The 20,834-nt window shown below is 53.8% G+C and overlaps 7 protein-coding genes across 7 annotated transcripts; 3 read left to right on the top strand and 4 right to left on the bottom strand.

Annotated features, from left to right (window-relative positions):
- Window positions 1–182: 182 nt before the first annotated feature.
- On the top strand, window positions 183–2,977 carry BRD2401 (chromatin remodeling complex; the record flags this gene model as incomplete). The annotated part of the gene is made up of 2 exons (XM_003848505.1): window positions 183–2,357; window positions 2,430–2,977. 2 exons carry the CDS (start codon window positions 183–185, stop codon window positions 2,763–2,765), a joined length of 2,511 nt encoding a protein of 836 aa, XP_003848553.1.
- Window positions 2,978–2,988: 11 nt separating this feature from the next.
- MYCGRDRAFT_77016 (uncharacterized protein) lies at window positions 2,989–4,956 on the bottom strand (the record flags this gene model as incomplete). The annotated part of the gene is made up of 1 exon (XM_003848381.1): window positions 2,989–4,956. One exon carries the CDS (start codon window positions 4,933–4,935, stop codon window positions 2,989–2,991), a length of 1,947 nt encoding a protein of 648 aa, XP_003848429.1.
- A 367-nt stretch (window positions 4,957–5,323) lies between these two features.
- On the top strand, window positions 5,324–5,745 carry MYCGRDRAFT_88095 (40S ribosomal protein S20; the record flags this gene model as incomplete). Its single annotated transcript, XM_003848506.1, has 2 exons — window positions 5,324–5,571; window positions 5,640–5,745. 2 exons carry the CDS (start codon window positions 5,324–5,326, stop codon window positions 5,743–5,745), a joined length of 354 nt encoding a protein of 117 aa, XP_003848554.1.
- Window positions 5,746–5,789: 44 nt separating this feature from the next.
- Window positions 5,790–7,786, bottom strand: MYCGRDRAFT_111320 (uncharacterized protein; the record flags this gene model as incomplete). Its single annotated transcript, XM_003848380.1, has 4 exons — window positions 5,790–5,796; window positions 5,865–5,888; window positions 6,087–7,391; window positions 7,452–7,786. 4 exons carry the CDS (start codon window positions 7,601–7,603, stop codon window positions 5,790–5,792), a joined length of 1,488 nt encoding a protein of 495 aa, XP_003848428.1.
- Window positions 7,787–9,601: 1,815 nt separating this feature from the next.
- On the top strand, window positions 9,602–11,273 carry MYCGRDRAFT_49571 (uncharacterized protein; the record flags this gene model as incomplete). Its single annotated transcript, XM_003848507.1, has 2 exons — window positions 9,602–10,132; window positions 10,179–11,273. 2 exons carry the CDS (start codon window positions 9,602–9,604, stop codon window positions 11,271–11,273), a joined length of 1,626 nt encoding a protein of 541 aa, XP_003848555.1.
- A 3,540-nt stretch (window positions 11,274–14,813) lies between these two features.
- MYCGRDRAFT_96758 (uncharacterized protein) lies at window positions 14,814–18,148 on the bottom strand (the record flags this gene model as incomplete). The annotated part of the gene is made up of 6 exons (XM_003848379.1): window positions 14,814–15,303; window positions 15,484–16,342; window positions 16,496–16,552; window positions 16,712–16,737; window positions 17,167–18,022; window positions 18,079–18,148. 6 exons carry the CDS (start codon window positions 18,146–18,148, stop codon window positions 14,814–14,816), a joined length of 2,358 nt encoding a protein of 785 aa, XP_003848427.1.
- An 837-nt stretch (window positions 18,149–18,985) lies between these two features.
- Window positions 18,986–20,773, bottom strand: MYCGRDRAFT_77007 (uncharacterized protein; the record flags this gene model as incomplete). Its single annotated transcript, XM_003848378.1, has 2 exons — window positions 18,986–19,336; window positions 19,391–20,773. The coding sequence occupies 2 exons, from the start codon at window positions 20,675–20,677 to the stop codon at window positions 18,986–18,988; spliced, it is 1,638 nt and encodes a 545-aa protein (XP_003848426.1).
- Window positions 20,774–20,834: the final 61 nt, after the last annotated feature.

Below are 20,834 nucleotides of genomic sequence, written 5' to 3'. Positions count from 1 at the left end.
TATACGCACTGGAGTGACTGAACGGCGTACGGCACATACAGCATTATTGATGCCTGAGGCCTCCAAAGTATGTGGGACCGTCCGCAAGGGTGCACCTTCCGTCCTCACGTCGCGTCTCCCGGCGCATGAGCTGAGCTGGACATTGCAGACCACGAAGACTCCATACTACAACCGACGCCGCCATGCCGCCCAAACGGGCTCGCAGTCCTAGCTCCACACCCATTCCGTCCACCGAAATCTCCAACGATGGTCCCCAGCTGCCGGCCACCGATCTGGCTGCCATGTCAAGAGTCCTCAATGCCATCTACGACTATCGCACAGAGGATGGCTTCGATCCGTCCAAACTCTTCCACAAGAAGATCAATAAGCGGATCCTTCCGGACTACTATGAGACAATCAAGGAGCCAATAGCAATGTCAACGATCAAAGCAAAGATTCACCAAAAGGCATACCGAAGCTGGAGCGAGTTCGTGCGCGACTTTGCGCTGATTCCTCACAATGCGCAAATATACAATGTCCCAGACAGTGGTGCATTCCAAGATGCGCTGGTTATCAAGGAGCAATTGGAGAAGCAGTTGCAGCTGTTGGTCAAGGATGGTGTAATCACACAGGATGTCGCGACTTTACCCGATCTCGGCGAGATCCCCACCTACGAGCCACCGACGATGCTAGAGGCAGAACAGGAAGCCGAGGCGGAAGACGAGGAAGAGTCGGACGATGAGGGAGAAGAGGATGACGACGATGATGGTGATGAGGATGAGGATGGAAAGAAGAAGAAGCGACGAGGTCCGCGAGCGTCCACTTCGATCGCAAAGCGAGAGACTGCAGACGAGGCACATGGGAAGCGCGCTCGAGGTAGACCACCGAAGCTGCTCACTCCCATGGAGGCTCGCATGCAAGTCATTCTGAAAGGCATTCGGAAGCCAAGGAACAGCAAGAGCCAGCTTATGATAAGATCATTCGATCGTCTCCCAGACAAGGCTGCCATGCCTGATTACTACACCGAGATCAAACAGCCCATGGCATACGACCAACTCAAAAGGAAGGTGAAGAGGAAGAAGTACAAGACCTTGGAGGAGTTCATGGCCGATGTCAATCTCATGTTCAACAATGCAAAGGCGTACAACCAGGACGAATCGCAAATCTTCAAGGATGCTGTTGCTTTGCAAGTCGAAGCTGGGCGATTATATGACGAGGAGAAGGCGAAGCCAGATGACTCGTTTGCCGATGACGAGGGAAAGGTTCCGATGCCGAATGGAATATTGCACAATGGCGAGCTCTACAAAGTTGGAGACTGGGTCCACGTTCAAAACCCCAACGACTTGACGAAGCCCATCCCGGCGCAGATCTATCGTACCTACAAAGTGCAAGATGGTCAGAACATGGTCAATGTGTGCTGGTACTATCGACCAGAGCAGACTGTGCACCGATTCGACAAGCACTTCTTCTCGAATGAAGTCGTCAAGACCGGCAGATATCGAGATCACAGAATTGACGAGGTTGAAGGAAAGTGCTTTATCATGTTCTACACGCGATACTTCAAGGGCCGACCGAGAAACATGCCTGCAGGCACCGAGATCTATGTCTGCCAGTCTCGTTACAACGAAACAGCACATCAACTCAACACCATCAAAACGTGGGCGAGTTGTCTTCCGGACGAAGTGCGCGACAAAGACTACGAGATGGATCTGTTCGACCATCCTCGCAAGATGAAGAAGTTCCCCTCTCCACTACAGTACATGCTCAAGGACGACCAGAAGGAGACGGACGAGCTGCCACAGCCGCAGTGGGGAGCGGACCGCGCCCCGCCAAAAGTTGGTGCTGTCCACCGAAGACCCCGCACTGAAAAAGATTCTCCGCCCCCTGAGCCCACCCCTCCGCCACCACCGAAAATGCCGACACCACCTCCGCGACCGATGGCGACACCGCAGACATACCAACCAGCTGCGGCGCACCAACAGCAGCCTCTTCAGCGAGCTCCGTCCGCCAGTGGAATGCCTTCATACACCCCTACGCGACCGCAGCAGCAGTACGGCCAAGCTGCTCCGACACCCATACCGCCGCGGCCACTCTCGAATTCTCAGCCAAGCTATCCTCCGACACCACAACAACACCACCAAATGCCGCCGCGTCCTGTGCACCCTCAGCAGAATTCGTACGCGCCTTCAAAAAGCCAGACCGCACCACAGCACCCGGCAGCATATGCTCCTCGCCCACCGACAGCAAATTACCGCGACCCGCCACCGATCGAAGTCTACACTCTTCCGGATGCCGCAAACTTGTCCATCCCTCCAGACGTTCGCGAGCAATACCAGCGTGACGAGTCTGGTCGGGTGCTGTTCTTCACCACACCTCCGGTCGGTCTCGAGCAGACAGGAGCACCACGTGGCCATAGCGTTCGCTATCTCGCCGAAAAAGCTCGTCGACAGGAGCTGATATCGAAGAAACGCAAGCAGCGGGAAGAGGAGAAGGACAAGGCTGATAAAGTGGCAAAGAAAGCTCGTCTCGAGGGAGCGAAGCAAGTCATGTCAGATGTTGAAGCTATGAAGATCAAGGCTCTCGCGGTTCTCGATCGACAACTTGCTAGTTCTGTGGCGGGCGACTTGGGTGATGCTGATCTTGCTCAGCTGAGTGCGAAGCAGAAGGCCGTTGTGGAGGCTAAGCGGCAGAGGGAGGAGAATGATCGACGGCGGCAGGCGATGAGGAGTATCCGGTTGGGTAGCGATTTTTTTGCGGATGATTGGGATTCGAGGCTGGTGCAGTGAAAACTCACATGATGATGAGATATCGGTGTCGATACCGTAGCAGATGATAGGTCTCGAAGATGATATGCGAAGGGCGTGATCATACCGCAGCAACAGCAATTTGCTGGAATTGCCATACCGAATTAGATCTGCATCACCTGTCTGCTTATGATAGCAAGAATGTCCATAGCTACCACAGTACCTCCTGTAGCAGCAACCACAAATGTTCTCCTCCGCGTCCGCACTACCCAGGAAACCCACCCCTCGCCATCTTCCTCGCCCTCTGATCCCTCCGATTATGATTTGCCCGACTCCCCTTATTCTCCTCCTTCCTCCTCTGCGCCGCGACCGTACTCGGATCTCCCGCCTGACCCGCCACATTCCCACCCCTTCCTCCTCTGCCTCGTCCACCCCTCCCTCTCCCCCTCCCCCGAAACCCACCCCGCCCACCCCCCGACCCAGCATCCGAATCCTCCGTCTCCGTCCCCTCCCTATACGCCGTCCCCGCCAATTCCGCTTGCTTCCCATCAAACGCGCCCGCCCCCGTCTTAGCTTCCAACCTCTTCAACCTCCCCGGTTCACGCCCCAACATAATCGCCCACCCTTCAATCGCTTCATCCGTCATTCCCGTTTCCGCTTTCATCGCCATTCGGGCTTGACTTCTCCTAATATTAAACGTTCGACCAAACAACTCCGGGTTCGCCTTGTATGCGCTGAACAACGTGGCGTCGACTTCGGACTGGGAGAGTTTGAGGTTGGGACCGGGTTCACCGTCGGGATGTGCGGTGTCGACGGTTCCGCCTACGTCTTCCACGTCGTAGGTGTCGTCGCGTTCGTCGTCGTCGGAATCGAAGGCTGCGAGGGCGGAGAGGATGGCGGCTTTATTGGAAGGATTGGAGGGGGATGGAGGGCGGGATTGTTTGCCGATGTGCAGGTTGGAGGTGGTGAAGTCGAGTTCGTCGTTGTCGAAGACGTTGTGGCGGTCGGGGAGGAAGGGAGATTGGGAGCGAGGTGGTGTTGAGCGGGGGGCGAGGTGGTCGATTTGGGACTGCGGGTCGATCGAGTGGATCTGGGCGTTTTCTGTACGGTCGAGGGAGGCAAGGTGCGGTGGGAGGGAGTCCTCGAGGAGGTGTGCGGTGACTTGCTCGACGTCGTCGTTGTATTCGTCTAGTAGCTTCATCAAGAAGCCTGAGCCGAGGTCTGGGAAGAGATCTTGGATTTGGGTGATGAGGCTCATTTGGTGGATGTTGATCGGGTTTTGGGCTTCTGTTTGGCGGCCTTTGCCCTTGTTTGAATGTCGCTGCGGATGCTTCTTGCGGCGAGCCAGGCTTGGAGATCGATATGTGTCGAGAGTATCAAGCAGCTTGAACAATCTGTCTGGAGCCTTGGTGCCTACCAGCAGTCGAAGCTTGCTCAGGAGTGGCGTGTTTGTGACGACGTCCGCAAGCAGGGATGGGCCGGACTTGTCTGCTTGTGCTTTCAACGTGTACAGATGGTCGGAGAGGAGCGATATGCTGTGTACTTCAGTCTTTGCAAGAGATACCAAACAGAGATATACACTTGTTGACAAAGCTTTCTTCTCTGCATCGCTCGAAGCTCGGCCGTATGCTCCAATGCAGGCGTCCAAAAAGTCCGAGCCAGTCATGAAGAACGATCCAATGTCCGCGGAAGCATGCGTAATGGTTCCAAGTTGAGGTAACAGGACCGCAGCACCGTCCATCTTGTTCGACTCCAGGATGATGACAGCGAGATCCTTCTGTTTCTGTAGCAAAGGGATGAGGACTCCCGACCTTTTCCTCCAGAGCTTGGCCATGATCTGTGGAAGTGCGGAACTCTTCAAGTGAGCATGACAGAAGTTGGACAGGAAGTTCCAGGTCAGCAAAGACTGCGATACGGCGACATCCTCCAACCAAGCACGAGCTACCAGTCGGAAGCAGACTTTTCGTAATGACAACACTTTCACAGTATTGAAGCTATCGTTGTTGACTTCGCTGAGCTCCTGGTAGAACGAACTGAGGAAAACGGGTAGCGATCCATCGTCACTTGCAGCGATGCTGAACTTGTCCAGTGGGAGTCGTAATGTCAGCTCTGCGAGAGTCAACCAGGCGTCCAGACAGGCTTCCCATTCTTGCGGTCCCAGGCTGAGTCGGATATTGGCCGGTGGTAGGGGTGCAAATGCTGGAATTGACATTTTGTCGACGAATGCTGGGAGTCTCCTGTGTTTCGATCTCCTCCGCAGTGGACTGTTCTGACCCTCTAGAAATTTATACGCTCCTGTTTGTCATGATGAGTGCATCGAGAAAGACGGCAAGCAGTTGGCGCATGTGCCCGATTGGGACTAGCTGGATTCAGCCAATGCCAAGAGTTTTCACACTCCGATTTGGTCAACTTCGCGCTTCACGACGAGAGGGCTTTCCCTTCTTCACGGACATCACTTTACCGAGTCAACAAGACCGAGGTGAGTTATCGCGACGACCAGATCACAAGCATCTCCACGAACTAACAGCAATCTCAGTCGTGTTCGCAAAACCTCCCCAAACCCCACCGAAAATTCCCTCGATCCAGTCAATCCAACCAAAATGTCTTTCCAAGACGCAAAGAAGGGAGGCCAGGGCGACGCCCCCAAGATCCACAAGATCCGCATCACCCTCACCTCCAAGAAGGTCACCGCCCTCGAGAAGGTCTGCGGCGAGCTCATCGAGCGTGCCAAGAGCAAGGAGTTGCGCGTCAAGGGCCCCGTGCGTCTTCCCACCAAGAACCTCAAGATCTCCACCCGCAAGACTCCTTGTGGTGAGGGCTCCAAGACTTGGGACATGTTCGAGATGAGGTGAGTTGTTGGAATGAGGGATCGAGGGGAGGTCATTGTGGGATAGTATACTGATGTGGTTTGCGCAGAATCCACAAGCGTCTGATTGATCTCAACGCTCCCACCGAGGTCGTCAAGCAGATCATCATCAACATCGAGGCTGGTGTCGAGGTTGAGGTTACCATTGCCGCTTAAATGCGCGACGATTGGTTCTCAGGAAAGCGGATGCACATGATAGATCATCTGCTGCGAATGCCATAGTCAAGAAATGCATTCACGCCGAAAGGCATACCACCACCATGATTCTCACTCACTCCTCGTCCATTGTCAACAAATTGCTGGTGCTGCATTTGTGTCTCATGAAATGTGGATATCTATGCGCGAAAGGACAAGCTAATTCTGCTCAAGCACTTCATCTGCCACCAATCTGTCCCTTGGGAATCGGCGGAATCCAGCACGTGAGTACTTGCAAACCCAAGATGATCGCCCCAATAATCCAAAGGGCATGACCATAATTCCCTCCAACCCCCGCATACCGGAAAACAACCGCAAACACAATCCCGCCCAGATTCCCACACGCTCCAACAAATCCCGAAACCACACCATTAGCATGAGGATGCACATGCGGCACCACCGCAAAGTTGACCCCATTCGCACCCTCCAGAAAAAACGCCATCCCAACCCCAACCAGCGCAACCAGCTGCCCAACGCCGTGCGAGTCAACCATCCCAATAACCACCAAGAACCCCCCCGTAATCAAACAGTATCCATGCAACAGCGCCTTCTTCGCCCAAACATTCTCTCCTGAATACTTGTACGCCAAATCCGAGACCACACCCCCCAGCGGTCGAAACACCACATTCATCAGTCCAAACATCGCCGCCCAATTACTCGCCGTCTCTTTGGGCAAGTTCGGGAATTGTTTCTGATAGTATGAGCCCAGCACGCTGTTGACCGACAATTCCGCGCCGAAGGAGCAAAAGTACGCGATCCCGAGGACGAGGACTTGTGGGGAAATCGAGAGTTTCAGGATCGTGGTGAAAGAGGGTTTTTGGATGACTTCGCCTCGCGCCGTGTCGAGCATCTGCGCCGATCCCAGTTGGGCTTCGTTGTCGGCGAACGTGGGACCCCGTGTTGCGTCGAGTTTCTTTTCCTCTTCGTCCAGGACTTTGGATGAGGAGGCGGAGGAGGAGGCGGGGCGTTGGTCTTTCTCTTTCTCCTCGCTCACGGAGCCGGGGATGTCGACGATGGCGCCTTGCAGGCCGTGTTGCCGGAGACTACTGCTCTCGACGATTTGGTGGCGGTCTGACCATTTCCCGGTTGGAGTGTCTTGACACAAGAGGAGGAGTGCCAGAGCGACAGCGGCGATGATGATGCCCGGAACGACGAACGTCACCCGCCATGCGACGTGCGCTGTGAGCCCTTGATCCTTCACCAGACTATTGAAAATCGCCGGCATGACAAAGTACGTGATCCCCCCACCCGCATTCCCCAGTCCCGCAGTCAGCGAGTTCGCCGTACCGATGACATTCTTATCGAAGAACCCCGTCGTCCAGACTTGACAAGGCACGAAACTACCCCCGAGAATCCCGATGAAGAAACGGCATGCGTAGAGCTGGTTGACGTTGTAGACTGTTCCGGAGAGGAAAGTGGGAATCACGCCGATGAGGAGACAGCCGGCGAACGTCTTGCGGGGACCGAAGCGGTCGCAGGCGGGGCCGGCGATGAGTCGGACGCAGAGGGTTGCGGTTAGGGCGACGATGTTGGAGTTGGCGACTTGGATTGGGGTGAGGTGGATGTCTTTGGCGATGATGTCGTGGAGGAGAGGGGGGAAGGCGTACCTGTGGGGAGGGTTAGCGAGGGGTGGGGTGCATGGGGCTGGTGGAGGTGAGGGCACTTACCAGGACCAGAAGGCGAGCAGGAAACCGAACCAGGAGAAGAAGAAGACCCGGCCGTATTCGTTGATGGGGTTGAAGAAGGGGATTGAGCGGGCTTTTTTGTTGATGGGGTTGATGGCGGGCGCCGTCCAGAGGGTTGCTATGCTGAAGGCCATGTTTGCGACGATGGGTTCGATCAGAGGCAAGTTCAATGATCTCTGTCGCAAGCAGACGATATATGGTATAGTTGAAGAAGCTGTCTCGACAGATCTACAAGGGACAGCAGGTCGAAGCCTTGTTATATGAACGACCAACCCTCCCAACCACGATATCCCCAAAAAAACGAAGTTTGACTTTCTCCGGAGCTCACAAGTCACAAGCAATACCTTGATTGTGACTGGCGACTATCTTGAAGAACCAACGTTTCCGCGGATCTCACCATGCGCTGTAGCACGTGTGTGGGGACCCCTTCCTCAACCACTATCGGTCTGTGGCGCGTGGCTCGGGCTGATCCGGATAAGAAGCGTCGCGGTTGTGCAGGGTCTGGGTGGTACTTGGGCTTCGAGGAGTATATGAACATGCATGCGCAAGGCGTGATGGCGTTTTGATCGAACAGTCTCGCCAATGTTTGAAGGAGCTGGGAGTTGGTGTTGTCGTTTCTCCGAGCTGGACGGTTGTGCTTTGAGCTGATTGATCGGGCGTTCGGACTTTGAAGGATGTCCTGCAGGTGATACAATGCTCGACGTGCGTCGTGGCCGTTGACTGGTGGTATGCCTGGTCCTTGAAGTGTTCTCTGATGGCATCCAGTATAAACTTGTTCCGAACAGCAAGATACAAGCCGTCTGGGTGCGTCCAATGCTCTCTGCCTCGTACAAGCCACAGCTAAAATCCAAGTCCCGACATTCGGTTGAGCCTTTCCGTCTCCTGCTCCCAGGTTGATCCGGTATCTGCGAGCGATATCAAAGCTTATCTGTGGCTAAGATAACACCACCCCAAACGGGTATGCTACAGGTCGTCAGCCTCTCCTACCTGATAAGCATCCTGGCCCCTTCTTGCGTGAACGCAACTTTCACATGCGAGGTGATTCTCGTAAGGCTACTTCTCCGCGGTCCCCTTGTTCGTCTGTCGAACGGCTGGGCGCTGATATCATTCGACTTGTTCCCGGTTCAATCTCCTGTAGTCAGCAGTAGGGAGGCATGGGTCTAGACCTTCGGATACATCTGCAGTCTGGATTGATCGACACGAGCCATCGAGTATATCGCGCCGTGTTGGACTGGGAGGCAAATCTTGAGATGCCGTTGTTCCAGGGAGCTGTGGTCGAGGAATGGGATGGTTGGTCGTCTATCGGCACGTGAATTTAAGCTCCCGTCATCCCGCCAGCTGGTATCTTGAGCCAATGAAAGCGTCCATATTTCGTTCGCAGCACCTCCTGGTTTTTGAGGCTCTTTCACACGTGTTTCGACTTGGATCTATCCGACCTCACCATTGCGAACAACGAGGACGACCAACCCTTGCAGCGCTTTTGAGAGAGTAGGGCATCCGATGGGAGGTGATCTTCAGCACTTGGGCGACAACGACGGCAGCAATGTCCAGGCTCCGGCCTTGTTCGGGCCTCTCGTAGGCCTGGAAGATGCTGGCGTTTAGCCCGATCAGCCATTGCACAACATCGGGCTATCCGCTATTCTGCCTCATCGCCGAGTGAGCAGTCCGACAGATCAGCCGATTATTCGGTAGAATGGGAGGCGATGTCTAGCGCCGCCGACAATGTGAGGTTTTCATCTTCGCAGCGAACTCCCACTGGGTATGACCAAGTCCTCTCTGGTCGAAGCGGCGAACGAAGTCGTCATATGCATCGACTTTCACTCTCTGAGGTACAGCTATGAGCGCAGCCATCGACTCCATCTTGTCACGAACAAGCAAGACTGGACAGGACGATGGACAGCCGACAAACCGATGGCCAAGGCAAGCCAAGGAAACTGCACCACTTTTATGCTTCGTCCTTCCTGTTTGGGGCTCGTCGACGCGAATTTAGGCGATGCGATTCTGGGCGTACGTTGACTCCATGTCAAGTTTCGGACGCTAGATGAACAATGGCTGAATAAACACTGCCGCAATGCCAGCTTAAGGCCATGGTGAGAATTCCATCTGTTCGGCCTAGCAAATAAAGATCCACCATGTACACTCACGCAGTATCAATATGCCTCTGGCTGGCGGGCCATGCTGTAGCTCAGTCAGACACCGCGCCTCCTCCAGGCTTCACTTACGGTGGTAATAGCTTGGGAGTGATCAAAGACAGCGAGACGGTGTCACAGGCATTCCCCGAAGTGGATATTGATCTCCTCTCTCCCTACTTCATCAACGAGAACAGCAGGAACAGCGATTTTGCCAATGGCACAGCTGGTCCCACGAGCCAAACAGAGATGGACTCCTTCCTCCGGTCTATCGCCGAGCGGAACGATTGGATGACCTATCGCTCAGCGGAATTCCTCTCCGAAGAGGGGCGTGTCATGCCATATGTCTACCTCTCAGAGCCTACGACTGCACCCACGACCACCAACAGCTCGAAGTTGAAGGTGTACATCCAAGCTGCAATTCATGGAAATGAGCCCGCGGCAGATCAAGGTGCTCTAGCGCTGCTAGGAAAGATGGATGCCAATCAGACATGGACGGCATCGCTGCTCGAGAAGATGGACATTCTCATGCTGGTAAGTCGACAACATCAATGCCGAGACAGTCGCTGACCACCTATAGCCTCGCTGGAACGCCGATGGTGTGGCCTCCTTCCAACGCCGAATGGCTTGCAACCTCGACCCAAATCGTGAAGCCGTCAAGCTCGACCGCCGTCAAACCCGTGACATCTGGCGCAGGACCCACGAGTTCGGTGCTCACATCATGGTCGATATGCACGAGTACACGGCATCTACCACTTTCGGTGAAGATGGCCAATACCAACACGCAGTTGATGCTATGCTCGGCATCGGAGCTGATCTCAACATCCACCCTGACATCCGTAGCGCTGGTCTCAACACATTCATCCCGGCGACGATGGAGCGTTTGGCCAGCTACGGACTGCGGTCGGACTATTACGTTACTGGGCCTGCGAACACTTCTGTGCCGGAATTCACGCAATCTGGCACTGGTGCTCGCTATGCTGAGAGCGCCGTCGGTTTGACGCAGGCTATAACGTTCTTACACGAAACTCGCGGCATAAGATTGGCGGACCAGAATTTCCAGCGCCGAGTCGCAACCCAGCTCATCAAGCTAGAAGCTGTACTTGAAACCGCCCGCGACACCGAGGGCCTCTACGACCTCATCGAAACCGCACGAGGAGCCTTCATCTCCAGCACCGAGGACATTGTCGTGCTCGAAGCAACTACGACAATCAACAGAACCTATCCCCTCGTCTCTGTAGCCAACGGCTCCGTGGTCGAAGTCCCAGTAACCTTCATCGAGACACCCACCCTAGCCAACCTGACCCGTTCTCGGCCAGAAGCGTACCTCATCCCCCGCACATACATCGACATCGTCGAACGGTTGGAAATCTTCGGACTGGAAGTCGAGACTCTTGAGTACGAATACCACGGCACGGTGGAAGTGCTCACTGCCACATCTAGCACTCTCGGCGAGGAGATCTACGAAGGTCATGTGTTGAACACGGTGACGACGAGTGCAGCGAACAAAGAGGTCCATCTGCCAGCGGGTAGCTTCTTGGTCAGCACTCGACAGAAGAACGCTGCGTTGGCGTTTGCGGTGCTGGAACCGGAGAGTCCGGATTCGTATGTGACGTTCAACTTTGTGCCGTTGGCTGTTAATGATGAGTATCCAATTTATAGGGTTATGGCTTGATAGTGGGGACTTTGAAGAGGCTGTTGAAGGAATCCATATAACGGTTACAAGCCGTAATATCACAGTCCAGACACTCGCCTGAACCGTCTCTTTTTCTCGGTTTCAACAGAGGCCTTCGCTGAGACATGTCAAACTTTCCCAACGAGGAAAGTGCAGGCACGCCGAGTTTAGGCCGGCTGCCTTACTCAGTTGAAAAACGGAACGCTCCCGTCAGCCGAACATTGACTGCACTTCGAACACCTTATACTCAGCAACAACGTGCCAAACTTATTCAAAACCTTCCATTGATAAGCTAGAGGTAGCCTGTGACTATTCCCGAACGCAAGTTTCGCGGCGATCGGTGAAGCCGTCGCTAAGATTTCCTGTTGTAATAGCTTGGTGGGCGTTCCGCTTTTCGACTGAGTAGAGAAGCCGGCGAGAATCAAAATACTCCTCATATCACGATACTCACCCAAGTCTGCCGCGGCGTCGGGCCTCCTTCCGAGTCGAAGGAAGCCCACCACTTCTCTTTGAGTTTGCGGGCTCGAACTTTAACATGGAACATACGAATCAGAACAAGGCAATGTCCTTTATCTTGAATGCACTACCGCGCATAATTTGAATGTACTCCATGGCCTCGCTTGCACTTCGGACATCATGTCTGCTAGACGTCTACTCGTTGTGGGCTTTTCTCCTACCAGCTTCGGAAATTGGCCGGGCTAGAGGATTGCCGTAGCAGACCGAGGTCTGCGGATGTTGGATAGGATGTACTGGATCGGTTCCGCCCGGATGTCTTGCTCGAGAGATGGTGGAGTCGAGGTGTCAACACATATAGCCGAGTAGGTGCTGAACGCCGCACCCTAAAGGATGCAAACTCTTGACCTATGCGAATCAACCCCCGCCTTGGTAGCAATGATCAAAGAGTCTGAGTCTGGCCGAAGACGGGGTACACTGGACTGACACTGGTCCGGAGCGTTCTGCTTGCTTCGACCCAGATCAGACCTCTGGGTCCACGAGAAAATGTCCAAATCCGAGGCATCACCACCAGACGAAAAGCCATCCAAAGTCGACGAGCCCATCACTTCCCCTCCAAGCCCCGACACCAGCATCTCGGAGCTCACCGACTTCCTAATCAAAATTGGCCACGCTGGCATGAAAGCACTCAACAATCGAGACTGGAACGGTCGAGACAATGACCAAAACCTCACCGCCATCTTGAGCCCTGAATTTCGAGTCTATTTTGGGAACAATCCAGAGGGACTGTCTGTGGCGGAGAACGCGAAATGGATGCGGGAGTTTTTCCTGGAGAAATATCCGGAGCATCGAGTGGAGGTTATTCAGGTGACGCCGGAGGTGTTTGAGAAAGAGGGCACCGCTGTTGTGTATGTGGAGTGCGATGAGCATAATGCGCCGCCGGGGGTGATGACTCGTGTTATTTATGAGTTCAAGTGGAGGAAAGAGGAGGATGGGTGGAGATGCTTTCATATGAGTTCTATGAGGGCGTTTCAGTGAGTCGAGGCTGGGGTGAAGGCGGGAAGCGCTGGTAGATGGCGGATCATTCGACGTGGGCAGATGCGGGCAGAGAGAGCGCGGTCCCTAGGCGCATGGTGTCAACAGGCGATTGGCGAACTGGAACGAGAATGGTGCTGGGAACACTCTACGGCCGGGGAGTGCCGCAGAGGTCCGGAAAGCAAAACAGGTCCGCTGAAAGCAGCGAAGGATGGGATCGCCTCCGTGTCGCACGCACGATCTCGTAGCCGAAAGTGAAGGAAGAATGAGCTTCTGGGAGAGCTCGGCGTCGATGAACGCTCAGCGATCGAGTGTCACAAGCTGAGAATGCGCCAGCGGAAGTACAATCGCAGGAGGCCAGAGTGTGGATCCGTGGTATGGAATGCAGTACCGTTCCTGCCTCTTGAGCGCATTCACCGGCGTGCCAAGCTTTCGGGAGGTCGCTCCCGGCGACCTCACCTCATGTCCCGTATGGCCATGCATCCATTTTTCACATTGTTGTGGAAGTTTTCAATAGCAAACAAGACCTTCTCAATCTCACCATCGCCATAGCAGGGCCGATTTTTGACCAACTTTTCTCGTGCAAAATTCGTCGTGGCAGCTATCACCAAAGGAGAAGTCAAGGAGGCTCTGATTCCTCGTCACTGTTGGACGAGCGAGGCGTAGTGTTCCCAGCACCATCCTGATACTGTATTGAGCGCAGATTGTTGTCGCGTGGGTGTTTGGTACGGTAGCGGGAGCCTTCGCATGTCGTCAGGTTGTACCAGCCGCTGGATACCATGGTACATTGAATGATTCTTTCGAACGCGCATTCGTGTGTTCTGCCTTCCAGAAGAAAGCTAGACGGTCTCATCTTGATGAATGGAAAGAGGTTTGGAGGGCGGATCTGATGTGGGGACAGTCCGGCAAAATCTCCGATCACGTGAAAGTCAGAAGCCAAGTCTTGGCACTCCCGCAACAAATGACAATATCACAACCTACAAACGTCCGAATCGAATGCTATAAAGATGAGCAGACTGTCCAAGTGACGCTCATCAAGGTGCAAGTAGCGTCAGTGGCTCAAAAAATGCTCCTGCTGTCGTTGTCGCCCCTTTGTCCAGCTGCGGCAAAAATCGATAAACCGACATTATTTCGGTCTTGATAGACCAAAACGAATGCTGCAACGTGCAAAAGAGATGTCTCCCAACGCGGGATCGAACCGCGGACATCCAGATGATCTTTGGGGATATTCCATTACAGTCTGGCGCTCTTCCAGCTGAAAATGATGTTAGGACTGATTTTTGCAAAGTGTGGGGCGTTGCCGTGTACCTGAGCTATTGAGAGGATATAGGAGCTTGGCTCCTAATAGCTGATTGGTTCCCAGGGTGTGATTTGTATAATATATGTCCGTAAAACAATTCAAGGGTAGAGCATGTTTGGCCCGACACCGTGGATCTTCGGGAGGCCACGAATACTACGTTTGACACGCCCACTACTTTACATTGAGCTGCTGTATCGATCAAATCAACGTCGACGAGCTGCGAGATCATCGTGACCATGAGAGAGATATCCCTGCTTAGGCCCAGAAATAGCGTTCACATTCGAACGATCGATGCGATGAGCTGTCCTCCAACGATAACATAAAACGAGCGATGGCGTATTCAGGCATTACTTCTATGAGTTCGCGAGTGCTGTAAAAACTTGCGATTACAGTTAAAACGATCTGTTGACAAGCCCGTCTGCAATATGCCTAGATAGAGCATGTCTCGATAAGCAAAAACGGAGCACTTTATCCTAGAGCTCCATTGGCATCTTGCTATTGTTGCTAGTGCTACATGATCAAATCATTCTGGACCAAGATGCCCGCGTCACTTCCCCTAAACTCCTGGCTTCCCGGGCCGTTCGACTACAGCAAAGATCCGACAGACCGGCAGAGATATGGATCAGATCGTGATCTATTCAATGATCGATCGAAGAGTCGGCCGGTCTGCTCTTTTTTCCAGATCGTCTTCTTCCCTCGGCACAGATGCTAATAGCTTCCTCGATTTCCTTCGCACAAAGCTGTGTGCGTTGTCAACCTGCATTCCTTGCAGCCGCCAATCGTTGAAAGTGAAACGCCTTCACCTCATCGCCACTGACCTCCTTGTACAGCTTGGCCAGAGCCGTCAAGTACGGCAGACTCAGATCTAAAGGATGAACCGCAATACCAGGAGCCCGACCAAGGTCGCGGATCCATTGGACTTCCCGGCCCACGACCTGTTCAATCTCGTTGAAAACCGTCAATCGCTCGTCTTGGGATCGGAGACTGAGGTTGTTGAAGCATTCGTGGCGATTGACCTTGCTGTCTTGCCGACTGTAGTGACGATGCCTGTTGTTCCAGATGGACGGAGATCGATTGAGCCTCTTCTGCGGAGGGACCGGATAGTCGTTTCGGAGCTCGGCTGTCGTTGCTTGGAGACCTTCAAGACGGAGGTGAGAGAGTTCGATGCCATGGTGTACTTTGGATTCGAGGGGAGGTTTGCAGATGTTTGGAGTGAAAGGCAGGAAATGGCCTGCTCTTGTACTGACGACCTTCGTTTCTGCTTCATCTGTAAGACCAACTGTCTGGAGCATACGCACGAAATGTATCGAACCGACTCCATATGTAAGACACCACCACTCTGGCGATTGGGCAAGGCCGAGAGCATCTCAAACCCAAGATCAAGACATCTCAAGCATGACCCACTCTTTCCACAGTGCATACTTCATGCCATGTCTATGTCCAAAACGTAGCTTCGAAGCAACCAAGGCCTCTTGCTTCTCCTGATACTCCTCAGAGGCTCTGCTGGTCTTTGCCAGCCTCTTCAATTCGGCCTCCAATGACATGATAGCCAATCCTGCTTCCTCTTTTTTGCGCTCATCCACAGCATCTCTGTTCCTCACAACTGGATCTTGTGGTCTCGCATCACTGCTAGTCGACGTTCCCCACTTGAAAACCATGAGCTTCCTCTTGCGATTTTCAGTGTCAATCGTTGGTGGAGAGGTCACAGCATTCTCAGGACTGTCAAGGCGCCTGCTGCTCTTGACAGAATTTTGCGATTTTGATGGAGCGTCTTGCTCCTTCATCGGTGCTGGTACCAATCGGGTCAGAGACAATATCTCTTGCTTACTCGAAGTCTTCTTGGCCGGCATATGCTCACGCTCGGCTGCAGAATTTCCGCTCTTGGAGACCTTTTCTCCCTTCTTGCGGATCTTCTTGGTATTCCGAAGACAAAAGGCAATGACTTTGAGCAAGTCTCCACTGCAGTCCTCTGCATACCTCGGAAGATCCACTGGTCGGTATGCTCTTGGGATGTGATTGGAGTACGAAAGCGTACAGTCTCGCCCAGTAAGCTTGTCGATTGCCTCCTTCTGACGACGTCTTTGGTGCTTGGAGTTGTCGCTCAATTCCTCAAACGCTGAGTGATTGTACCTTTGTCTTGGAGTGGGGCGTTGTTTCATATGGTCTTTCCACACTTGTTCGTACATGACCGGATCGAATTTGTAGCCCACAGCCGGCTCGGGTCCGTCATCTTTGTGAGTGTCGCGTCTGGCTGAAAGGATCGATGATGAGGTCGGTCGAGCTGCACGATGGTTAGTAGACTGCTACGAGCACATAAATCTTGCAGCTCATCTCACCGAAACCCTTCGAATCGCCCGCGAGTTCATCGTAGTCGCTATCGTTTCCAACCGGTGCAAACGCCATACTTGCTCCGATTGACGATGTTGGGGCTTACAGTAAATATCTCTGGACTTCGGATGCCGTGAGGATGTTCTGTTCGCATACGAACGGTCTGTGAGATTTGTTGTAGGTTTTGATTTCGAACAACGGCACTTGTCGGTGACTTCGATGTTTGCCCCTTTCAAGCTTGCCGCCTGCGGTAAAGAAAGAGACACTGCGTGTACCCGTAAAGCAAGATCTACCATGCAAGATGGACACAAAAGAAACAAACCATCGAGCTGATTGCTCTTGAAATGGCTGACCGAGCCGCAAGCATGGAATTGGCTTTGTTCGAGGCGGCAAAATCATGTACGGAGTAACTCGCAGTGCAGCTTCGAGGCATAGGCCGGATCAACCCGGCGTGGAGACAGATCATCGACAGCAGTGAGGTCCGCGGATCTCCCGATGAGGTGATAGTCGGGCAGCTTGATACGCTATGGAGCTCGGATCTCAGCATGGATCCAGGTAGGGGACAGTCGATGCTGAGGTCAGCTCTTCCTATCTGGAGCACTTTAAGGTAGATGCACGTAAGTCCGATGTACCGTGGAACGTCTTGAACCAGCTCCATACTTACCTACGCAGCCACAATATCGATATGGCGGCCTTTCACAAAGACCGACAAGATCTCATTCCCAAGCTCAATCCGAAGACATCTGAAGGACCATCTGGTCTCTCCACATCGCATACTCATTCATGCCATACTTCAACGCAAAGTCCAGCTTCAAAACTGTCAGTTCGGCCTTGCTCTCCTTGTGCTCCTCCGAACTCCCACCCGTTCTCGCCAAGCTCTTCACTTTAGCCTCCAGTCGCATAATGGCTAAGCCTGCTTCATTCTTTTTGCGTTGTATCGCCGCATCTTCAGATGTCTGGATCCTGGCTGGGACTCGTAAGCCTGTGTCGAGCTTCTTTGATGCACTTATGTCATCGTCCTCATGTTTCCGCTTGCGACTATCTGGCTGTTCCGAGTGTTCTGGCTGCTCGACCCGCTCAGCATTGACACTGGAGCTTCCTCGGGTATCGCTTTGTTTCAGTGTTGACAGGCGCTGGGAGTGCGCTTCGTGCATCTTGGCAGGCGGCGGTACACTTTGTGTTGTAACAGGCGACTCGTGCTTACTCGATGGCCTACGAGCGGCCGCAAGCTTGGCCGTCTGCTCGGCTAACTTGCGTCTGTCGTTGGTCCTTTCAAGACAGAAGAGGATGTCCTGCAGTAAAGCCGTACTGCAATCCTTAGCATCCTCAGGAACTTTGGCGGGACGGAATCGCAGCGGAATACACGTGAACCAGGCCCGCTTGGACGTTTCGCCGGTAATGAAGTTGATGTCGTTGATCACCTCGTCCCGTTTCCGCTGAGAGGACGGCCCACATGCAGCGTACGGCATGTGCTTTAAACTGTTCTTCTTCTGATGGGAGAGGTGGTCCGTCCAGATGTCCCCGTCGATGACGAACTCGGCCTTGCGGATGATAGTTGATAGCGGACGATGGACTTTTGGCAATTTGTGCTGGTCTGAAGAGGTTCGCAACGAAGGGGTCGTTCCTTGTTCGACTATTGCATGCTCAGTACACGATTCATGATGGGCGGCCATACGCCCTTTAACGTACCGTCCTTGTCGTTGTCATCGATCACGATACAAGTAGGCACTTCTCCTGCTGCTTCCGAAAGCGTTTGCATGGTGCTCGCCGGTTGGATGATTTTAGTAGCGTTGTAATGGTGTCCTTCGTGTCGGGAGAGTAGAGAACTAGGTTCTTAGCAGGAAGGAACGGCGTTGTAAAGGTGTCCTGCTCGATGTCTCGAGAATAGAGAGCTGGGTAGTTAGCAGGAGGAACCGGCACTATTTATGCCCTGAGCGGTGGCGCTCTGCTCTTCCTCCAGATGTTTGCCGCTCTGAGACCTTCAATTCCAGCAGCATGTCTCGCAGCATGTCTTGCAGACGACATGCTGCAACAGCCAACGAAGCTCTAAGACCAACCTCCACGAACACTACACCGCCATATCGCGATGTCTCAGCCTCTCAGGCCGAAGTATCCCAGAACGAGGCTGAGACAGCGGCAAACATGCACGTCGTTCATCTGAAGGTGCATCATCGTGGAGCTTCCGGCGCGAAGCTAAGGCGGACGTGCGTGAGCATTGGCGTCTTGCACGAGCGCCGGGTTGACCAGACGTAATCGGTCGCCAATACGTGAGAGCCCTGAGATGGATAGTTCAGCGGGCGGACGGCAGGCGACATACATACCCACTGCATGCCAAGTCCAGTCAACGAACGGAATATACACGGTCCGCAGGCTCTGTTCCAGATGGGTGGACGACCGATGAGCGGTACGGCAACCCACAGAGGTTCGCTCCAGCTGGCCGGTTTTGAAAAGCGAGTTGATTGATTGGCCTCCTTCAGCTGTACAGTATATAGCGAACAGACCACCTTTCCGATTGACGGTACACTCACCGCAAAGAACGCCCCGAGCACCTCGAACACCCTGAACTCCGCATTCAACATTTCCAATCATCACGAACCTATTCCGCCTTGCTCTTCTTCTTCTTCTTCTTGATCTGCTCATCAGGTACGGTGCCATTCGCGAGATCTCCTGCTGACTTGCGCTTCTCCTTCTTCTCCTTCTTGAGCTTCTTCTCAATCTTCTCCTCGTCAACTTCCATCTCGTCGGCGGTAGACTTGCGCTTCTTCTTGTTCTCCTTGGCGGTGTCCACGTCCTCCATCTCGGCGTCCTCAGTCTTCGACTTCTTGCTCTTCTTCTCCTTGCGTGCCTTTTGCTCAGCTGCTTGTGCGGTGACACCTGGAGCACCTTCGACCTCGGCGGTAGGATCTTCAACATTGATATCGCCAAGTACGGCGTCCATTGCGGCTTTCTGTGAAAGTTGTTAGCATCATCATGTTCGACGTCTGACTGTCTTCGATCGTACCATTGCGTCGGCGTTCTTCGTTGGGTTCACACCCTCGGCGTAGAATCGTAGTCTCTCGTCAACCTGAGCGCGAAGGGCCTCGCCAAATTTCCTCGTCGGTGCCTGGCTGAAGTTGTCGATTCTTGATGCGATCGAGGTCTTGTTGGCGAGGAAACGAGAAATGCGGCCCTTGTTCTTGAGGCCAGCCTTGCCGATGAACGAAGAGTGGTAAATCAGACCGTACTTGGGAGTGTTGCCCTTGGTCTTCAGCGCGCGGAAGAGCGCCTTCTCAGCTCCGAGAATTTGGACAGTCGAGGCAGGGTATTTGGCCAGGTTGGTGAGCGAGCCAGCGTGGGAGATAAGACGAGCGCCAACGGTCTCGCCGATGAGCGCGGCCAAATTGGGTGCGACAATGCCCATCTTTGCGACCAGGTAGGCGCCCAGCGACTTGCGGTATGCGGCCAAACTGGCAGTGCGCTTCGCAAACATCATGACATTCTCCATGTCGCTCTCACCAAGGTCCTGACCCATAGACACTCGTGCGGCCTCGATGATGGCCTTTGCGGTGCTCTCATCGTCATCCACGATTTTGGCCAAATCGTGTAGGCTGTCCTCCGTCAAAGTCTTTTTATCACCGATGTAAAGTGCGCATTGTGCGTATTTCTGGTTCTCGCTCACAATCCTGATGAGCTCCGGGAAATGCCAGCCGTACCATTCGCGAACACGCATGGAGAAAGTGTTGACAGCCTTGTCGAGGTGATCAATCGTTGCGATAGCCTGGATGATGTGGTTGTCGTTCTTCTGCACGCTGAACTTGACCTTAGCGCGGGAGTAGGCGTGACCAAGACCAAGCTGAGCGCGAGAGATATCGCCCGTCTGCAAGTTCTTGAGCAGCTTCTCGGCGTGCAGACGCAGTCCTCTGAGAAGGTCGGCGGCCAGCTCGCTGGTTTCCGGAGTCTCGCACTCAATGCCAGTGAATCCAGCCTTGACGCTTCCTGCAAGACCCTTGTCGCCGACACCAATAGTGATCTTGTTCTTCTTGCTCGCTTTGGGAAGGTTGGCCTCCAGCACAGTGCGCAAGTAGTCGCTCATGATGCCCTCAGAGACGTCGTTTGCGTTCTCCAATGCTTGTCCGGCGCCCTGGAAAGGTGCAAAGGAGACCAGCTGCACCATCTTTCCGAATCGAGCGAGATCGGTCTGCGCATCTTGTACTTCCTTCAGGCGAGCACCAACGGTATCAGATGGGAGCTTGACGGAGAAAATGGCGTAGCCCACAGAGGACTCGTGGAGGAGGTAGTCGACCGACATGGCGGCGGGTGTACTGCTCGGCGCAGTGTTATCGAGGGTATAGGTCTATCAGCGGCGTGTTGCTGGCGGGTATTTCGGTGTGGTGATGGTGGATCAGACGGTCTCAATCGCTCCGCATGGGCAGCTTGGAATTCTTCTCGTGCTTGACGAAAAAGCT

This window comes from Zymoseptoria tritici, chromosome 11, assembly GCF_000219625.1.
Source record: "Zymoseptoria tritici IPO323 chromosome 11, whole genome shotgun sequence".
NCBI lineage: Eukaryota > Fungi > Ascomycota > Dothideomycetes > Mycosphaerellales > Mycosphaerellaceae > Zymoseptoria > Zymoseptoria tritici.
This window is presented reverse-complemented; position numbering and strand designations above follow the sequence as displayed.